Genomic DNA, 18,235 nt, shown 5'->3' with positions numbered 1-18,235 from the left:
AATAATCCTATTAAAAGTAATAAAGGATACAAGTACAAATATATAATTGCACCATTATTCCCCGATAGAAAGGTGGGAAGAGGTATAGACGCGCCGCGCACCATGACGCTAAGCGACAACATGATCGATTACGTGCATTGGAATGATCCCAACGAATTGGTAGATCATTTGCGATAGCTGGACGCCTCACGTCGAGCCGGCAACAATGCTCATGACAATGAAATCTTGTCAATTATCGAAGAACTTCGCGAGGCTGGCATTATTATAAATTAAACTATGCGTCGACGATACGTGTCATTCGGTCAATGTTCTCGGTACCGAAATGTCGATTAATAAATTTGGATTATCGCTCGGAACGTCGAATAATTTGTACTATCAGTGGAACGGATTATTGAGAAATTATGTTCGCGATAACGCTCTCTGCCAGACTACTACCGGCTTTGACGCAAGGTCGCGCAAGATTCAACGCGTAGCGCAACCGGAAACTGATACTGACGCCGTCAACAAACGATACGTGGATAAACTTTTGAGAGATCGACAGAGAGAAATTGAGCAAAAAATTATCGCGCTCGAAACAAACGTGCAGGCGCTACGAATAATGATGGACGAGATAAAGAATGTGCTGAGATATGCAACATCTGACTCGACACAGTAAACGAGACATATTAATATCATAATATTAATTATGCCTCGATCAAACGTGCGAGAGAAGAAAAACACCTCCGAAAAGCGACAACTAGTCGAGGAATTACATACTGCGTCGAGAAGAAATTTTCCACGAAGACGCGTCATTATATGCGGATACGACGATCTGTGGCAGGCGGACGTGGTCGACATGCGTTCGTACTCTAGACTCAACAAGGGTCATAAATACATACTCACAGTTATCGATGTGTTGAGCAAGTATGCGTGGGCCGTACCGCTCAAAAGTAAGAGCGGAAACGAAATGTCCGAAACGATCACAAAGATTATTGGAGACGATAAAAGGTGTCCGAAAAATTTTCAAACCGACAGAGGAAAAGAATTTTACAACGCGAGTGTGCAGAAACTCATGAAGAAACACAACATTAATCATTACTCGACGTATTTCGTTATGAAAGCCTTGGTCGTGGAACGATTCAATCGTACTTTAAAAAACAATATGTGGAAAATGTTTTCGTTCAATGGAAATTACAAATGGATCGACGAGCTACCTCGACTCGTTGCAGAGTACAATACGCGAAAACATCGCACCATCGGTATGAGACCTGTCGACGTCACTCCGGCGATCGTCGAAAAACTTTTAAATACGGTGTATAGCAACGTAAAAATTGCGGCTCCGACAAAATTTAAAGTAGGCGATTCGGTACGCGTGAGTAAATACAAGCCTCCAGAGAAAGATAGGGATGTATGTGGGAGGAGGTCGGTGTCTTTACGCCCATTTGATCAACGAGCGACAGAATCCATCCGTGGCACCGGCATTGACGCATATCCTGTGGAGAGAGCATTCACACATTTTTCAGCCTAACGAATAATTGCTAGAAAACAATATTCGCAGACTAGAAAAATATGTGAGGCGCAAGTGGCTGGATCGGGAAGACCATCTTTGAAAAAGGTTTCACACCTAATTGGACGACCGAAGTTTTTAAGATTGTCGAGTTGCAGAAAACTAATCCCGCGACATTCATACTCGAAGATTCGCGTGGAGATCCCGTCGCTGGAGGATTCTACGAATATGAGGTACAACGCGTCGCTAATCCCGACATATATCTCGTGGAAAAAATTTTGCGGGAAAAGGGTGATGACGTATACGTAAAATGGTTGAGAATGGATAAATCACACAACTCTTGGATACATAAAAATAATGTATTGTAAACATTTATTAAAATATAATACACACACACACACAAATGTATAATAACACACACACTTTAATAAATTTATATTTCTAATTGAAAAAGAAAAATGTATTTATTTACGCGCCTTTCCCTTGCGCTCCCATCCCTTGTGCTATCTCTCTCGCGCTAATTATAAGTCTTTATCGTTGTCTCTCTCACACTCGTCATTATTCTCGCGATATTATCGTTCTCTCTTTTGTACGCGCTATCGTTCTCTCTCGCACGCTCGTTGTTCTCGCAATATTGTTCTCTCTCGCGCGCTAATTGTAAGTCTCGCGATATTATCATTGTCTCTCTCACACGCGTTGTCTTCGCAATATCGTTCTCTCTTTCGTACGCGCTATCGTTCTCTCTCGCACGCGTTGTTCTCGCGCTATCGTTCTCTCTCTTTCATATGCTTGTCACTCACTCACTCACTTACCTTTGCGTCGTCCTTCTCCCACCTATGCGTCATCTTATAATGCGTCGTCCTTGTCCCACGTTACCGCCATCCTTGTCGCACGTTGATGCCATCCTTGTCGCACTGTCCTCTTCGCATACTTAGCGCTATCCTTTTCCCACATGTAGCGCTATCCTTCTCACACCTTCGCACTGTCTTCTTTCCGCGGATCCCCCCTCTCCTCGCGGACCCCTCGTCCATCGGTCGCGCCGCGGTTCCCCCTTCCCCGCGTGGACCCCCTCGTCCATCGGTCGCGCCGCGCTTTCCCCTTCCCCGCGCGTGACGTCACTCACCACGCGCCGCAATTCCTCCTTCCCCGCGCGTGACGTCACTCGCCCCGCGCCGCGGTTCCCCTCGCGCCTTACCCCCTTGAGAGGACCTGGGTTAGAACCGGCCTAGCTATAGTACTTGTTATACATACAATTTGTTATACATACATATTATACATACATGTATGTTATAATAATATATTTTAAAGTTTAAAATATATTATTATAACGTACATATATGTATAACATTTATGTATATAACAGATTATTCATAAATAATATATTATAATAATAAAAATTTTGATATTTAATTATTTATAAAAAGAAAAATTATTTACCAAAGAAAATTTTAATGACGATTTAGCGAAACGGCTTGGCGGACGCTCCTGAGGCATAGCGTTAAGCGCGCGATCGGCGACTCGGCCGTCGAGCCTCGGACGGTAGTGGGGGGTCGCCTCAGATATCGGCCTGAAAAGGGCAACTAACTCCGAGCACTGCTCTAGACCACTGAGATATCCAGACCTCACACCTAATGCTGCTTTTTAACACAATGATATGCGATTCCAGAGCAATGTTGGTATCTCACTCGATGGATGCCGATTGCCATGGAAGATCCTTGAAAGGTCGCTCGCTGACCAAATAAATGCCGGTGGAGATATTCGCGTGGACTGCATGCTGGCTTCCGACTGTCCTTTCGTATGAAACGGCACCGATGAGCACAACATCGTAGAGTGATCACATCCCTCAAGACCCCACTAGTAAATAATAATATCCCCACTGTGCCAATAACAGATGGACCCTAAATAGGGCTGTGACAAGCCTCCAGAAAAGGGATATAGGGAAGAATAGGGATGTATGTGAGAGGAGATCAGACGTGTCTATATGCCCATTTGGTTAACGAGCGACAGAACCCATCCGTGGTAGCGACAGAATCCAATATTATTGATATTATTGATTATAAATGTGACAATAAAAATTGGCGACAAAGTTATCTTCTCTCAGAATCAAAATGAAAAAATAGGTTTATTGTATATTTTTTTTAAACTTTTGTTTGAAACTTTTTCTACTAAAATCAATATTTATTAAGATAATGAAAAAAATACACAAAAAAGCTATTTTTCTTCATTTTTGATCTTGAAGATGACTTTATTGCCAATTTTCATTGTCACATTCGTAATCAGCGCGTTGAGATACATTAGTATATAAAATTTCAGAACAATCGAAGATATGCACTTTCGGAACTGCACCCAAATATACATATATATAAATATATTTAAGTAAAATATACAACAATATTACATTTTAAATATAGAATAATTTTAATATTACAATAAATAATAAAAGAATTTAATTCTATAATATAATATAATTTTTATTCTTAATTTATTATAATTACTACAATTTTGATATTATCAATTTTTTGTAAGAAAAGCAAGTTTAATTAGTATACAGGGTTTAGCAAAAGTGTGGAAACCCCTTAATATTTCGAAAAATACGCATTTTAAAAAATGTAATTGTTAATTGCAAATTACATATTTTTTCTTAAAAACAACTATGTTTTCTTTACACCAATTGATTCCTCTCATTATTTTGTACATAAAAGTATTAAGGTAAGATAATCGAAAAATGAATATTTTACAAGATATTTTATGGTTTATGTAAAATTAAGAAATGATTTCAAGCCTCATAACTCGGAAAGTACTTAATGAAAACTAACTTAATTATAGTGTTTTGGAAAGCTCTCGAGATAAGCTACAAGATATGCAAAAGCATATAGGGTGTCCCAATTAAAAAGTTGGAGGTGACCTTTACATAACCTTGACAACGCTATTCGAGGTCATAATAATGTTGCTGTGTAATGCGCCACATAAGACCCTATAACTTTTGTATGAAACATTTTTTATTAAAATGCGTATTTTTCGAAATATTAAGGGGTTTCCACACTTTTGCTAAACCCTGTATATTAAAATAGTATCTAATCAATATACATACAGGGTGTCCTATTTTAAATAATACGCTTAAATATCTCCGAAATGATGCGTTAAATAAAAAAAAGGTTTCAAACAAAAGTTGTATGACTTGAAGGAGGCCATCAGATGGTGGCAATGATTTGACTTTGGAGAGTCATTTGAAGGTCACATGAAGGTCACCTTCAATTTCTTAAATGGAACCTACTATTTGTCATTGCATATTCTTGTATCTTATCTCGAGGGCTTTCCAAAACACTATAATAAAATATTTTTCCCTCAAGTACTTTTTGAATTATAAGGCATGAAATCATTTTTTAATTTTACATAAACCGTAAAATATCTTGTAAAATATTCATTTTTCGATTATCTTACCTTAATACTTTTATGTACAAAATAATGAGAGGAATCAATTGGTGTAAAGAAAACACATAGTTGTTTCGAAGAAAAAATATGTAATTTGTAATTAACAATTACATTTTTTCTTAAAAATAACTATGTGTTTTCTTTATACCAATTGATTCCTCTCATTATTTTGTACATAAAAGTATTAAGGTAAGATAATCGAAAAATGAATATTTTACAAGATATTTTACGGTTTATGTAAAATTAAGAAATTATTTCAAGCCTTATAACTCAAAAAGTACTTGAGGGAAAAATATTTTATTATAGTGTTTTGGGAAGCCCTCGAGATAAGCTACAAGAATATGCAATAAAAAATAGAGAGTTCCATTTAAGAAATTGACGGTGACCTTCACGTGACCTTCAAATGACTCTCCAAGGTCAAATCATTGCCACCATCTGATGGCCCCTTTCAAGCCATACAACTTTTGTTTGAAACATTTTTTTATTTAACGCACCGTTTCGGAGATATTTGAGCGTATTATTTAAAATGGGACATCCTGTATATTAAAGTAATATCTTTTTTAAATAATAATTTTTTGAATGTACGCACAAACTTAACGTTTTCTTAATTTTTTTTGAAAGTACAACTTGCTAATGATTTATTTTTATATATTGATTTTTTTAATTTAAATTTAATTTTTTCATTTATTGATATAATAGGTAATATAACAATATAGGAATACAGATAAGAAATATTGGATATTTGATTTTGTAAAAATGCGATACTTTGACAAAAAAGGATAAAAGAGTCATATTTAATACTTTATAAATATTTATTTTACAGCACATCAAATACAAGAAATACACAAAACAACGAATGGTTATTGAACGGATCAAATGGAAAGAAGCCACCTGTACTATGTTTTAAGTAAGTTGGTATAATTAAGAACTATCTAATAAACTATCTAATTTTATTTAAATATCTATGCATACATGCGCACGTATGTTAATATATATAACATACATAATATATGTATGCAAACATGCACATATATACAATAAATATATACACATACATACACACAAACCGGTAATGATTGCATCCTTTCTCTCCGCACGTTTATGTTTGCGCGAATTAGCCGATTTAAAAAAAAATTATTTCTTATTAATTATCGCAAAACAGTGGAAAACTTTCCTATTCAATTTAATCCGCACGTAAAAAATGATACGGGTATTACTACACATCATATATATAAAGAGACTTCAAAAAGTCCCAAAAGGAAAAATATTTCGAAAACAATATTTTAGAGGAAAATGTTAAAACAAAAATTAGCCGAGTAACAGATGGACATATATTAATGTGATTTTGGATTAAGTATTAAGATCAGAAGGTACTTTGAACTTTTCCAAGTATAATTTCCTAATTTTTATTGCATATTTTCATTATAATTAGTAAGATTTCGAAATATTTTATAAATTCTTTTTGATAAAAATGCATAAAAAATTACGCAGCACCGACTTTATCGCCGCTTGGATATGTTATCAAGGAAGTTGTCCTAAGTAATTGCCCGCAGAAAAAAGTAGGGAATGGCATTAGTTTTGAGGATATGCAATACAAGTTTGACAATTTTAACTTTTCTTAGGCATTATAGACTGATATTAACAACAATGTATATATATATATATATATATGTATATATATATATGTGTATATATATATAGGGTGATTCAAAATAACCCCTGTGTCCCTGAAATGACATATTCTTGAATCAATTCTAAGACGATTTTTCCTTCGGCAAAATTTCGTCCGAAGCTTAGTTTTTGAATTATTAAAGGAAGTAGTTAACGTATGACGGGTCGAATACAAGAGGCAGGCAAGGGTGGCGCGATTCACCGTCAGACGCGGGAGCTTACGCGGGGCGCCTGCTGCGATCAGCTGATCGCTATACACATACAGACACACATGCGAACACATACATTGTCTCTCTGTCTGTCTGTCTGTCTCTCTCTCTCTCTCTCTCTCTCTCTCTCTCTCTCTCTCTCATTCGCTCACTCACCTGTAAATTTTTTTTTTTTTTTTTACGAGAGAGGGGAAAATGCATTTTATACATACCCACCGGTCGATCCAGTGAGTTATGTGGGACTCGAGTACCAAGTCGAATTACCAACTCGGTACTCCCTACCCACTAAAAACCCCTCTCTTTTCACAAATTTCCTTTAACACACTGTCCCTCTGACTTCCCGAGATCTGTTTTCACATAACGTCAAAAAATAGTTATTATTACCTTGTTCGATGACTTTTGATGTATTGCTGTAATTGCTTGAAGGAGAAATGAATTTTCCGATAGATCGTACGTTCTCAAATTTTACGTAGATATCACGTTGCGAAAGACAAGAAATCCACACTAAATTATTAACTGAAAGTTTTTCTTCTTTCATGAACTGTATTCTTTTATAAACTTTAACGTAATCACATTTATTTACTCACTCGATGAGACGAGAAATTTATTAATGACTCTATCACTAATCACTATTAATCACTGTCGAATAATAACTGTTGGCGATTAAAAATCACTCGATGAAAGAAACACGCACGGACACGTTACTACACGACACGACGACGCGACAATGCGACGATAATTACTCGGCGACTGCAAGCAGTTTTTTGTCATGGTAGGTTGCGGTAGGTTAAGGTACTACTGGCGCTATCGAACGCGATCATGTGTTCGATTGAAGAATGCGGTAAACATAATAAACATTTAACATATTAATATTATTATTATCATGAATGTGTGTGATATCCATACATCGTATGATATCTATTTAAAAATTAATTAGATTAAATAAGTGTTTTTAAAATATTTATTACTTTTACTATTATCATATAAAATATTAATATTAAATATTTATTTAAGATAATAGTAAAAGTAATAAATATTTTAAAAACACTTATTTAATCTAATTAATTTTTAAATAGATATCATACGATGTATGGATATCACACACATTCATGATAATAATAATATTAATATGTTAAATGTTTATTATGTTTACCGCATTCTTCAATCGAACACATGATCGCGTTCGATAGCGCCAGTAGTACCTTAACTTACCGCAACCTACCATGACAAAAAACTGCTTGCAGTCGCCGAATAATTATCGTCGCATTGTCGCGTCGTCGCGTCGTGTAGTAACGTGTTCGCGCGTGTTTCTTTCATTCGAGTGATTTTTAATCGCCAACAGTTATTATTCGACAGTGATTAATAGTGATCAGTGATAGAGTCATTAGTAAATTTCTCATCTCATCGAGTGAGTAAATAAATGTGATTACGTTAAAGTTTATAAAAGAATACAGTTCATGAAAGAAGAAAAACTTTCAGTTAATAATTTAGTGTGGATTTCTTGTCTTTTGCAACGTGATATCTACGTAAAATTTGAGAACGTACGATCTATCGGAAAATTCATTTCTCCTTCAAGCAATTACAGCAATACATCAAAAGTCATCGAACAAGGTAATAATAACTATTTTTTGACGTTATGTGAGAACAGATCTCGGGAAGTCAGAGGGACAGTGTGTCAAAGGAAATTCGTGAAAAGAGAGGGGTTTTTAGTGGGTAGGAAGTATCGAGTTGGTAATTCGACTTGGTACTCGAGTCCCACATAACTCACTGGATCGACCGGTGGGTATGCATAAAATGCATTTTCCCCTCTCTCGTAAAAAAAAAAAAAAAAATTACAGGTGAGTGAGCGAATGAGAGAGAGAGAGAGAGAGAGACAGACAGACAGACAGACTGACAGACAGACAGACAGACAGACAGACAGAGAGAGAATGTATGTGTTCGCATGTGTGTCTGTATGTGTATAGCGACCAGCTGATCGCAGCAGGCGCCCCGCGTAAGCACCCGCGTCTGACGGTGAATCGCGCCACCCTTGTCTGCCTCTTGTATTCGACCCGTCATACGTTAACTACTTCCTTTAATAATTCTAAAACTAAGCTTCGGACGAAATTTTGCCGAAGGAAAAATCGTCTTAGAATTGATTCAAGAATATGTCATTTCAGGGACACAGGGGTTATTTTGAATCACCCTGTATATATATATATATATATATATATATATATATATATATATATATGTATGTATGTATATGTATGTGTGTGCGTGTGTGTGCGTGTGTGCGTGTGCGTGTGCGTGCGTGCGTGCGTGCGCGTGTGTGTGTGTGTGCGCGCGCGCGCGCGCGCGCGCGTGTGTATGAATATATATATGTATATATATGTGTGTGCGCGTGTGTGTGTGTGTGTGTGTGCGTGCGCGTGCGTGTGCGTGTGTGTGTGTGTGTGTATATACAGGGTGGCCCATTTTAATACATCCAATCGAATATCTCGAAAACCAAGCCCGGGAGAAAAAAATGTTTCAGACAAAAGTTGTTTGGTTTCGAGGGAGCCATAAGATGGTATCATTGGTTTGACCTTGAAGAGTCATTTGAAGGTCACATGAAGGTCACCTTCAATTTCTTAAATGGAACCTACTATTTGTCATTGCACATTCTTGTAGCTTATCTCGAGAGCTTTCCAAAACACTATAATTAAGTACCTTTTCGTTAAGTACTTTTTGAGTTATGAGGCTTGAAATAATTTCTTAATTTTACATATACCGTAAAATATCTTGTAAAATATTCATTTTTCGATTATCTTACCTTAATAATTTTACGTACAAAATAATGAGAGGAATCAATTGGTGTAAAGAAAACACAGTTGTTTTGAAGAAAAAATATGTAATTTGCAATTAACAATTCCATATTTTTTCTTAAAAACAACTATGTGTTTTCTTTACACCAATTGATTCCTCTAATTATTTTGTACATAAAAGTATTAAGGTAAGATAATCGAAAAATGAATATTTTACAAGATATTTTACGGTTTATGTAAAATTAAGAAATTATTTCAAGCCTCATAACTCAGAAAGTACTTAACGAAAAGGTACTTAATTATAGTGTTTTGGAAAGCTCTTGAGATAAGCTACAAGAATGTGCAAAAATATATAGGGTATTCTATTTAAAAAAATTGAATTGACCTTCACGTGACCTTCAAATGACTCTTCAAGGTCAAATCAATGGTACCATCTTATGGCCCCCTCGAAACCAAACAACTTTTGTTTGAAACATTTTTCTCTTCCGGGCTTGGTTTTCGAGATATTCGACTGGATGGATTAAAATGGGCCACCCTGTATATATACAGGGTGTCCCATTTTAAAAGTTCCACCCTCATAACTTTTCAGGATCAACGTTTGAAGGAAAACGACTCGGATAAATGTTGTAGGGAACAAAGGACGCTATCTAATAGTGACCTTGGATTCGACATTAAAGGTCATTTTCAAGGTCATTTGAAGGTCAACTTCCGTTTTTTAAATGGGAACCCCTATTTTTTATTACTTATTCTTGTAGCTTATCTCGAGAGCTTTCCAAAACACTATAATAAAGTATTTCTTCATTTAGTACTTTTCGAGTTATGAGGCTTGAAATAATTTCTTAATTTTATATAAACCATAAAATATGTAGTAAAATATTCATTTTTCGATTATCTTACCTTAATACTTTTATGTACAAAATAATGAGAGTAATCAATTGGTGTAAAGAAAAAATATGGAATTGTTAATTGCAAATTATATATTTTTTCTTAAAAACAACTATGCTTATACGCTAAAGGTATGTAGTATTTCTACCTTCTTGAAATAAAATTACGCAATTATTCCACAAGAAATACATTCTTATGAAACAATTGCGTAATTTTATTTTAAGAAGAAAGAAAATTTTTTGCTGCATATTTTTAGCATATAAAACAATAAAAATTTATCATAAAAATAGATGCGGAATTTGAAATTGTTAAAGGTTTTAGGGTTTTGATGCAATAAGAGACACTTTTAACTATATAAAAAGTTATAGTTTTATTAATCACGCCTTATAGACACGTCTTTGCTCTTGAGCGCACGGATTCAGAGTGAGAGATAAGAGGGTGCTCGCAGAGCGCTCGCACGCCTAGACAAAGAAGGCACACATACATATATACATATAGCGTATAAACAAAAAGAGGACATAGACGGGCGTCATAATCTGTTTAGTTTCTGTCTTATTATTCTTTCTTTTTGACAGAAATAAAGTTTTACATAAAACGTTAAAGTGTTAAATTTGAACTGAATTTTTAAATATGTATTTCTTCCGCTTTAATATATCGAATATACAGGGTGTCCCTGAATGGTCTGTACAAACTTTGTGAATAAGTTCCAGGGACCTAAACAAGCAGAAAATGTCCCATAAACATGGGGTCGGAAACGCTTGCTTCTGGAGTTACGACGGTTCGAAGTTTTTTTGCAATAGCTGGAGAAATTATCACGTTAAATCGCATAGGTGTTACAAAACTGTGTTTATTTATTTCCTCGGTTTTGCCACGGACATAACAGTACACTTGCTATAGCAAATGCTCGAAATGGCCTCCGTTAGATTCCAAGGAAGCCTGCGCGCGTCGCCGCATTGTCTGGCGAACCGTCCATTTCCACCGGCACGGCCATACACCAGATGGATATCCGCCAGTTCATCAAATGAATAATTTGATTCATTTATGTTTTTAAACACAGTTTTGTAACACCTATGCGATTTGACGTGATAATTTCTCCAGCTATTGCAGGAAAACTTCGAACCGTCGTAACTCCAGAAGCAAGCGTTTCCGACCCCATGTTTATGGGACATTTTCTGCTTGTTTAGGTCCCTGGAACTTATTCACAAAGTTTGTACAGACCATTCAGGGACACCCTGTATATAATAATAAATCCCTAATTTGATCACAGTAAAATAATAATAATAATAATAAATATAATAACATATATATTTAATAATGATAATAATAATAATAATAATAAATGCGTAGCTTTAATAATAATAATAATAAATCCATACTACATAATTTCAGCTTTTAACGCTTTAATTGTACACATTATATTTCGGCCTTCGATACGGTCGATCCAATTAACTGACATCTATGTATCGAGCAATTTATTAAAATTATGATCGGTAATCTCCCGCATGATAAAAAGATTGATACAACCATTAAAACTCACTCTGTATATACAGCGTGGGCCATTTTAATCCGTCCACGGGAATATCTCCACAGGTAGGGGCAATAGCGGAAAATGTCTCAGACAAAAGTTATATGGCTTGAAAGGGGCCATAAGATGGTGTCATTGGTTTGACCTTGGAAAGTCGTTTGAAGGTCACGTGAAGGTCAACTTCAATTTTTTTAAATGAAACCCCTATTTTTTATTACTTATTCTTGTAGCTTATCTCGAGAGCTTTCCAAAACGCTATAACAAAGTATTTTTTAATGAGTACTTTTCAAGTTATGAGACTTGAAATAATTTCTTAATTTTACACCGTAAAATATCTTGTAAAATATTCATTTTTCGATTATCTTATCTTAATACTTTTATGTACAAAATAATGAGAGGAATCAATTGGTATAAAGAAAACACATAGTTATTTTTAAGAAAAAAAATGTAACTTTAATTGCAAATTACATTTTTTTTCGACACAATTATGCGTTTTCTTGATACCAATTGATTCCTCTCATTATTTTGTACATAGGAGTATTAAGGTAAGATAATCGAAAAATGAATATTTTACAAGATATTTTACGGTTTATGTAAAATTAAGAAATGATTTCAAGCCTTATAACTCAAAAAGTACTTGAGGGAAAAATATTTTATTATAGTGTTTTGGAAAGCTCTCGAGATGAGCTGCAAGAATATGTAATAAAAAGTAGGCAGTTCCATTTAAAAAATTGAAGGTGACCTTCACATGACCTTCAAGTAACTATTCAAGGTCAAATTAATGACACCATCTTATGGCTCCCTTCAAGCCATACAACTTTTGTCTGAAACATTTTTGTCTTTTTTGTGATATTTCGAGGTCCCGAACACTCCGTATGCCGTAGCGATGTAATGACACGTTTCCGACCCCAGGTTCATTTGCAAAAAATGATTTTTATGGTGCCCCCGACAATCTCTGAAAATTTGTCTGTTGAATTTCCGAACACCCTGTATATACACTCAACCGCAAAAAAAAAAACGGGCCACTAAATTTTAACACAATTTTTTCACATTTTCAAATAGCGATAAATCAGCAAATAATCATTGTGTCGAGATGAAACGAAGCTCAAATTAAAGCTTGAACATTTCTTTTAAAAATCAAGAAAACCAAATTTGAATTACAATAAATGTTTTATAAAATGGCGGACGTTGAAGATAGCCTTCGAAAAATGGGAAACAAATTTTTTTTTTAAACTGTTGCGTTGCTCAGGAGAATCGACAGGCTAATACACAAATGTATGAGTTTTGAAGCTCATTTATTTCCTAACAATTCCATATTTTAAACAATTTTCTACGACCTTTTTTAATAAAGTTATACCGTTTTGAAGAATATGTTGCAAAATGGGCCTTTTGACCGCAACGCTTTGCAAGAGGAATCGAACAATTTAAAACAGGAAGAAATTTGATTAACAGTATGCTCCAACAAATCGAAGAATTGATAAATGCGAAAGGAAGTAATACGCATTATTAAACACACACACACACACACACGCACGCACGCACACGCACACGCACACGCGCACACACACACACACACACATACACACACACGCACACGCACACGCACACACACGCACACACACACACACACACACATGGGATCAAATTCCTGTCACGTCCACGTCGTTGACCCTAGATAATGCCAAGAGTAGGATACACGCATATGCATATGTACACGCACGCACTCACGCAAGATTTAAATCCAACCATATGGAGCATCAAGGGTCGAGTTACATTTTAATTTCTTTTACTGAAAGTTTTTCTCGGTAATTTATTGTTGAATTGCAAATTTTACAAGAAAAGGCCCATTTTGCAACATTTTCTTTAAAACGGTATAACTTTATTAAAAAAGGTCGTAGAAAATTGTTCAAAATATGGATTTATTAGGAAATAAATGAGCTTCAAAACTCATACCTTTGTGTATTAGCATGTAGATTCTCTTGAGCAACGCAACAGTTTAAAAAAAAGTTTTGTTTACCATTTTTCGAAGGCTATCTTCAACGTCCGCCATTTTATAAAACATTTTTTGTAATTCAAATTTGGTTTCCTTGGTTTTTAAGAGAAATGTTCGAGCTTTAATTTGAGCTTTGTTTCATCTCGATACGATGATTTTTTGCTGATTTATCGCTATTTGAAAATGTGAAAAAATTATGTTAAAATTTAGTGGCCCATTTTTTTTGCGGGTGAGTGTATATATATATATATATATATATATATATATATATAGGGTGGGTCATTTTAATGTCCCACCCCAAATATCTCTTTTCCTACGCCTTTTACAAAAAAATGTTCGCACAAAAGTTATTAGACCTCAAGGGGGACACAAGATAGCGATGTAAATTTGTTTGCAGATGGCGCCATTTTAGAGATTTCATCATGGCGGCCATTTTTTTAAATGGCAGTCGATTTTGTTCTTGAAATAAAAGCTGACAATGAGACGAATACAACGGTTTTTTGTTTTTTGAAATTGGATCATTTTTTACTTAGTTACAGTGTTCAAAAGTTTACATGTAATTTAAGTAAAAAGCTGCCATCTCTATACAGTGTGCGTATTTTGTGTGTGTTGTTCCTATCCATTATTTGGACTGATTCTGTTTGATGGTCCACCAGCTCCAGACCGATTGACACGCATTTCCCCGTGCTTAGCATTACCCAGGATGAACGACGTGGACGTATCGGGGTTTTATCCCTTTGAGGTGCTTGATTTACGTGAGTCCCCTTGCCTCTCACGATTCGGGGTGCTTGATTAACGTGAGTCCCCTTGCCTCTCACTATGAATGTTTGTAATATTAGCGCAAATGCTCAAACAAGTTTCCATTGACAGCGGCACACTTCATTAAACGTAATCGAAAGCTTTCTTGGACTTTTTGCAATACATCAGGAGTAATTTCTGAGAATGTGTTTATGATACGAATTTTCATTGTCAATAGTTGGTTTTGTCACGAAAACTTTTTCTTTTACGTATCCCCACAAAAAGAAATCTAGTGGCGTAAGATCAGGAGATCTTGGTTTGACTTCTGATGCTGATCCATCTATTTTGAAACGAATTATTTAAGTAGTTAACTACGTGTGTATGTCTGTCTGTCTGTCTAACAGACACCATACTTGTAAAATATAATACAATGCAATGTGGTATAATAGGGCTCCAGACGAAGGTCCACATAAAGAACCTAACGCGCCATTGGTGATACCTCATGGGTGGTGTGGAAAATCGGCACTCATTATTTTTCTTAATTTCATATTTTAAATATATAAAAAAATTAATTATATTTAATATATTACAAAACGTGTGTGTATATGTGTGTATATATATATATATAATATATATATTATAAATATATTATACGTTTATGTATGTACATATTTATATATATTTGTAACAAAAATATAAAACATAAAGAAAAGCTGTGAGAGAGAAATATATTGAGATATCGAAGAGCGAGCAGCGTCCCGCGTCGCGCGTCGCGCGTCGCCCGTCGCCCGTCGCTTTCGTTGCCTGCTTGGTAAGAAGGAGACAGAAAACTGTATTCTGTCCTCTTCTTCTATCCGAAGCTCGCCGAAACGCCGAGTTCACACGTACGCTTACGCTCACATCTCCGTTACCCTCTCCACTACGCGTGGCATGTTGCTTGCGGAGACAATCTTGCATCCCTGTCGAACGATGCGCAATCTTATGTGTCTAATAGCACGGTGTGCAATTACAACGTGTCCAATTGTACTGTTCGCAAATGAAGGCTTCTCGCGGTACACCCCCTCCGAGTGGCGGAATGGTACGGGGTGCTCAGTGGGGTTCGGAATGCCGAACGCGGGTCGTTTTACCTGGCACCTCGTCGGAACCTTTCGGCGGTCCTCGGCGATGTTCGGCCAAAGAAAATATTTAATAAAAATATTGTGGACGCACCGCGCCTATGCCTCTGACCGATAGTCGTCGGGCGGCAGCTTCCGGCTGATAGACGGCCGGGAATCGGAACGATGCGCTCTCAAGGCGCATCGTTATATACACTATACAAAAAATGTTTTAAGAATTAAAAGAATCCTAATTCTCATTTAGTGTCGATCTTAAAAATCCAGTTTCTCTGAATAAAAATAAAATGCGTCTTAATTTCTTAGGGAGAATTTATGTATATTTCTACAATGTAAGATTGATTTCATGGCAAATATATCACAAATTGCTCTTAAGTACTTGGCTAATAGTAATTATTTATTTCATATTTAGTTTTGATATTTTATTTTTTAATATTTTTTTTAGGAAAATTATTTATTGAGGTTTTATTTTTTTAGAAAAATGATTTTGTGAGGGAAAATTACTGTAAATTATTTTTAAGGACCTTTTATTAAACATTTTGTTCCACACAAGATACAATATTTTTTATGTACTTAGCGTATTTTTTTTACCTTTGCAAGGTTTTTTTTAGAGGGATATCACACCTTTTTGTAAAATTTTATATCCTTTCTGCAAATTATTTTTTGAGGGAAAATATTTGTAAATTATTTCTAAGGATATATTTTATTTTTGAAAATTGTTACTGTACGGTAAATTAATCTTTCTATAAGTTATAACTAATAGTACAGGTTTTACATTTTTGTGGCACACCGTTTCTGAAATATTAGACTTCACCCCCAAGGAATGGTTTTTAGAAATTGTTATTATACGGTAAATTAATCTTTCTACAAGTCATAACTAACAGTACAGATTTCATATTTTTGTGGTGCATCGATTCTGAGATATTTAATTTCACCCCCAAGGGGTGGTTTTTAAAAATTGTTATTATACGCTTAATTAGTCTTTCTACAAGTCGTAACTAACAGTACAGATTTTATATTTTTGTGGTGCACCGTTTCTGAGATATTAGATTACACGCCCAAGGGGTGGTTTTTAAAAATTGTTATTATAGGATAAATTAATCTTTTTACAAGTCATAACTTACAGTACATGTTTTATATCTTTGTAGTGCACCGTTTCTGAAATATTAGATTTTACCCCCAAAGGGTGGTTTTTAAAAATTATCGTTATATGGTAAATTAGTCTTTGTAAGAAAGCTTAACTAACGGCGTAAGTCCCATATTTCTGTCATGCATCATTTTCAAGGGGTGGTTTTTGAAATTTGCTTTTATAAGGGGTGGTTTTCGTAAATTGTTACTATACGATAAATTACTTCTTTTTTAAATTTTATTTAACAGCAGAATTTCCGTATTTTTACGGCTCCGTTTCTAACAATAAGATATTAAATTCTACCCCGAAGGGGTAGTTTTGAAAATAGTTACTGTACGATAAATTAATCTCTTACACGTACGTACACACAAATATATACATATCACACGTGTGTATGTACGCGCATACATACGTATGATTTTGTCTCTCAACGAGTATTTGCATTCTCGAACGAATAATCGCACATGAGCCTTGCAAGCGCGCCTTGAGGGACAAACTCGCTTTGCATGTGTGCGTGCGATCCTACGTACGTGAGCTTGGAAATGGAGAAGAACGAAAAATGTCACAATTCTGATATTCAATCATCATTTCTCAGGATTGACTGCACCGATTTTATTCAAACTGGTCACAATCGAAAGCTTGTATTCATAGTATATCATAAAAGTGTCATTAGATTTTTGATTATGGCTTTAGTTTATTAAATATCTTAACCGAAAGTTTACTTGACGTGAAATTCCGGATAAGCTACTTGATAGTTGGTAACGCCGCGTTGAGGACAGTGACTCTCAATTCTCGGATTCCGTTTTTTTTCTTTTTATGTATTTGGCGTCACGACGCTACCGCGTCGCTTGATTTCAAGGAGACCTAAATCCTGCGTCTCACTTCCTGATTTCAACACGGCATTTTACTCCCTCACCACCTGACCCAAATCAGATCAGCTCTTACAATTTTCAGAAGTGGGATAGCTCGCCGTGTTCTCGTTTGATGTCGGGGTTTATGTGAGGCATTTCTGGAGCATATTTTTTGTGGTACATTTTTGCTTTCTTTTCTCTTTGAAGAACGGTCAGCATTTGTTTGTGTCCGCCATTTCGAGCTCCGTTTCTTTTTGCCACCATTACGGTTCATAAAAATTGTAATTATGCCTCGTCAACGTCTTGAACAATTATCTTTGGCTGAGCTTAAGAAAGAAGTCAAAAGCTGCGATGTTTTGAGTATTCTCAACAGCAAGGAAAAATGCATTGAAGCAATTTTATCGCATCTTGAAAAATG

The 18,235-nt window shown here is 35.4% G+C and overlaps 1 protein-coding gene across 14 annotated transcripts in view; it reads left to right on the top strand.

Annotated features, from left to right (window-relative positions):
* Positions 1–18,235, top strand: part of Ttll5 (Tubulin tyrosine ligase-like 5) — a 354,482-nt gene that overhangs the window by 72,238 nt on the left and 264,009 nt on the right. For all 14 annotated transcript variants that reach the window (XR_014437810.1, XR_014437811.1, XR_014437812.1 and 11 more), the window contains one exon: positions 5,742–5,825. Coding sequence is in view for 8 of the 14 variants with exons in the window: in XM_083094286.1 (XP_082950412.1) it covers positions 5,742–5,825 (84 nt within the window). In the remaining 6 variants the exon portion in view is untranslated. The remainder of the gene's footprint in view (positions 1–5,741; positions 5,826–18,235) is intronic.

Source organism: Camponotus vicinus, unplaced genomic scaffold (assembly GCF_025532165.1).
Source record: "Camponotus vicinus isolate PSW18456_S1 unplaced genomic scaffold, iyCamVici1.0 SCAF_3, whole genome shotgun sequence".
Lineage (NCBI taxonomy): Eukaryota > Metazoa > Arthropoda > Insecta > Hymenoptera > Formicidae > Camponotus > Camponotus vicinus.
The sequence above is the reverse complement of the archived record's forward strand: the minus strand, read 5'-3'. Positions and strand labels throughout refer to the sequence as shown.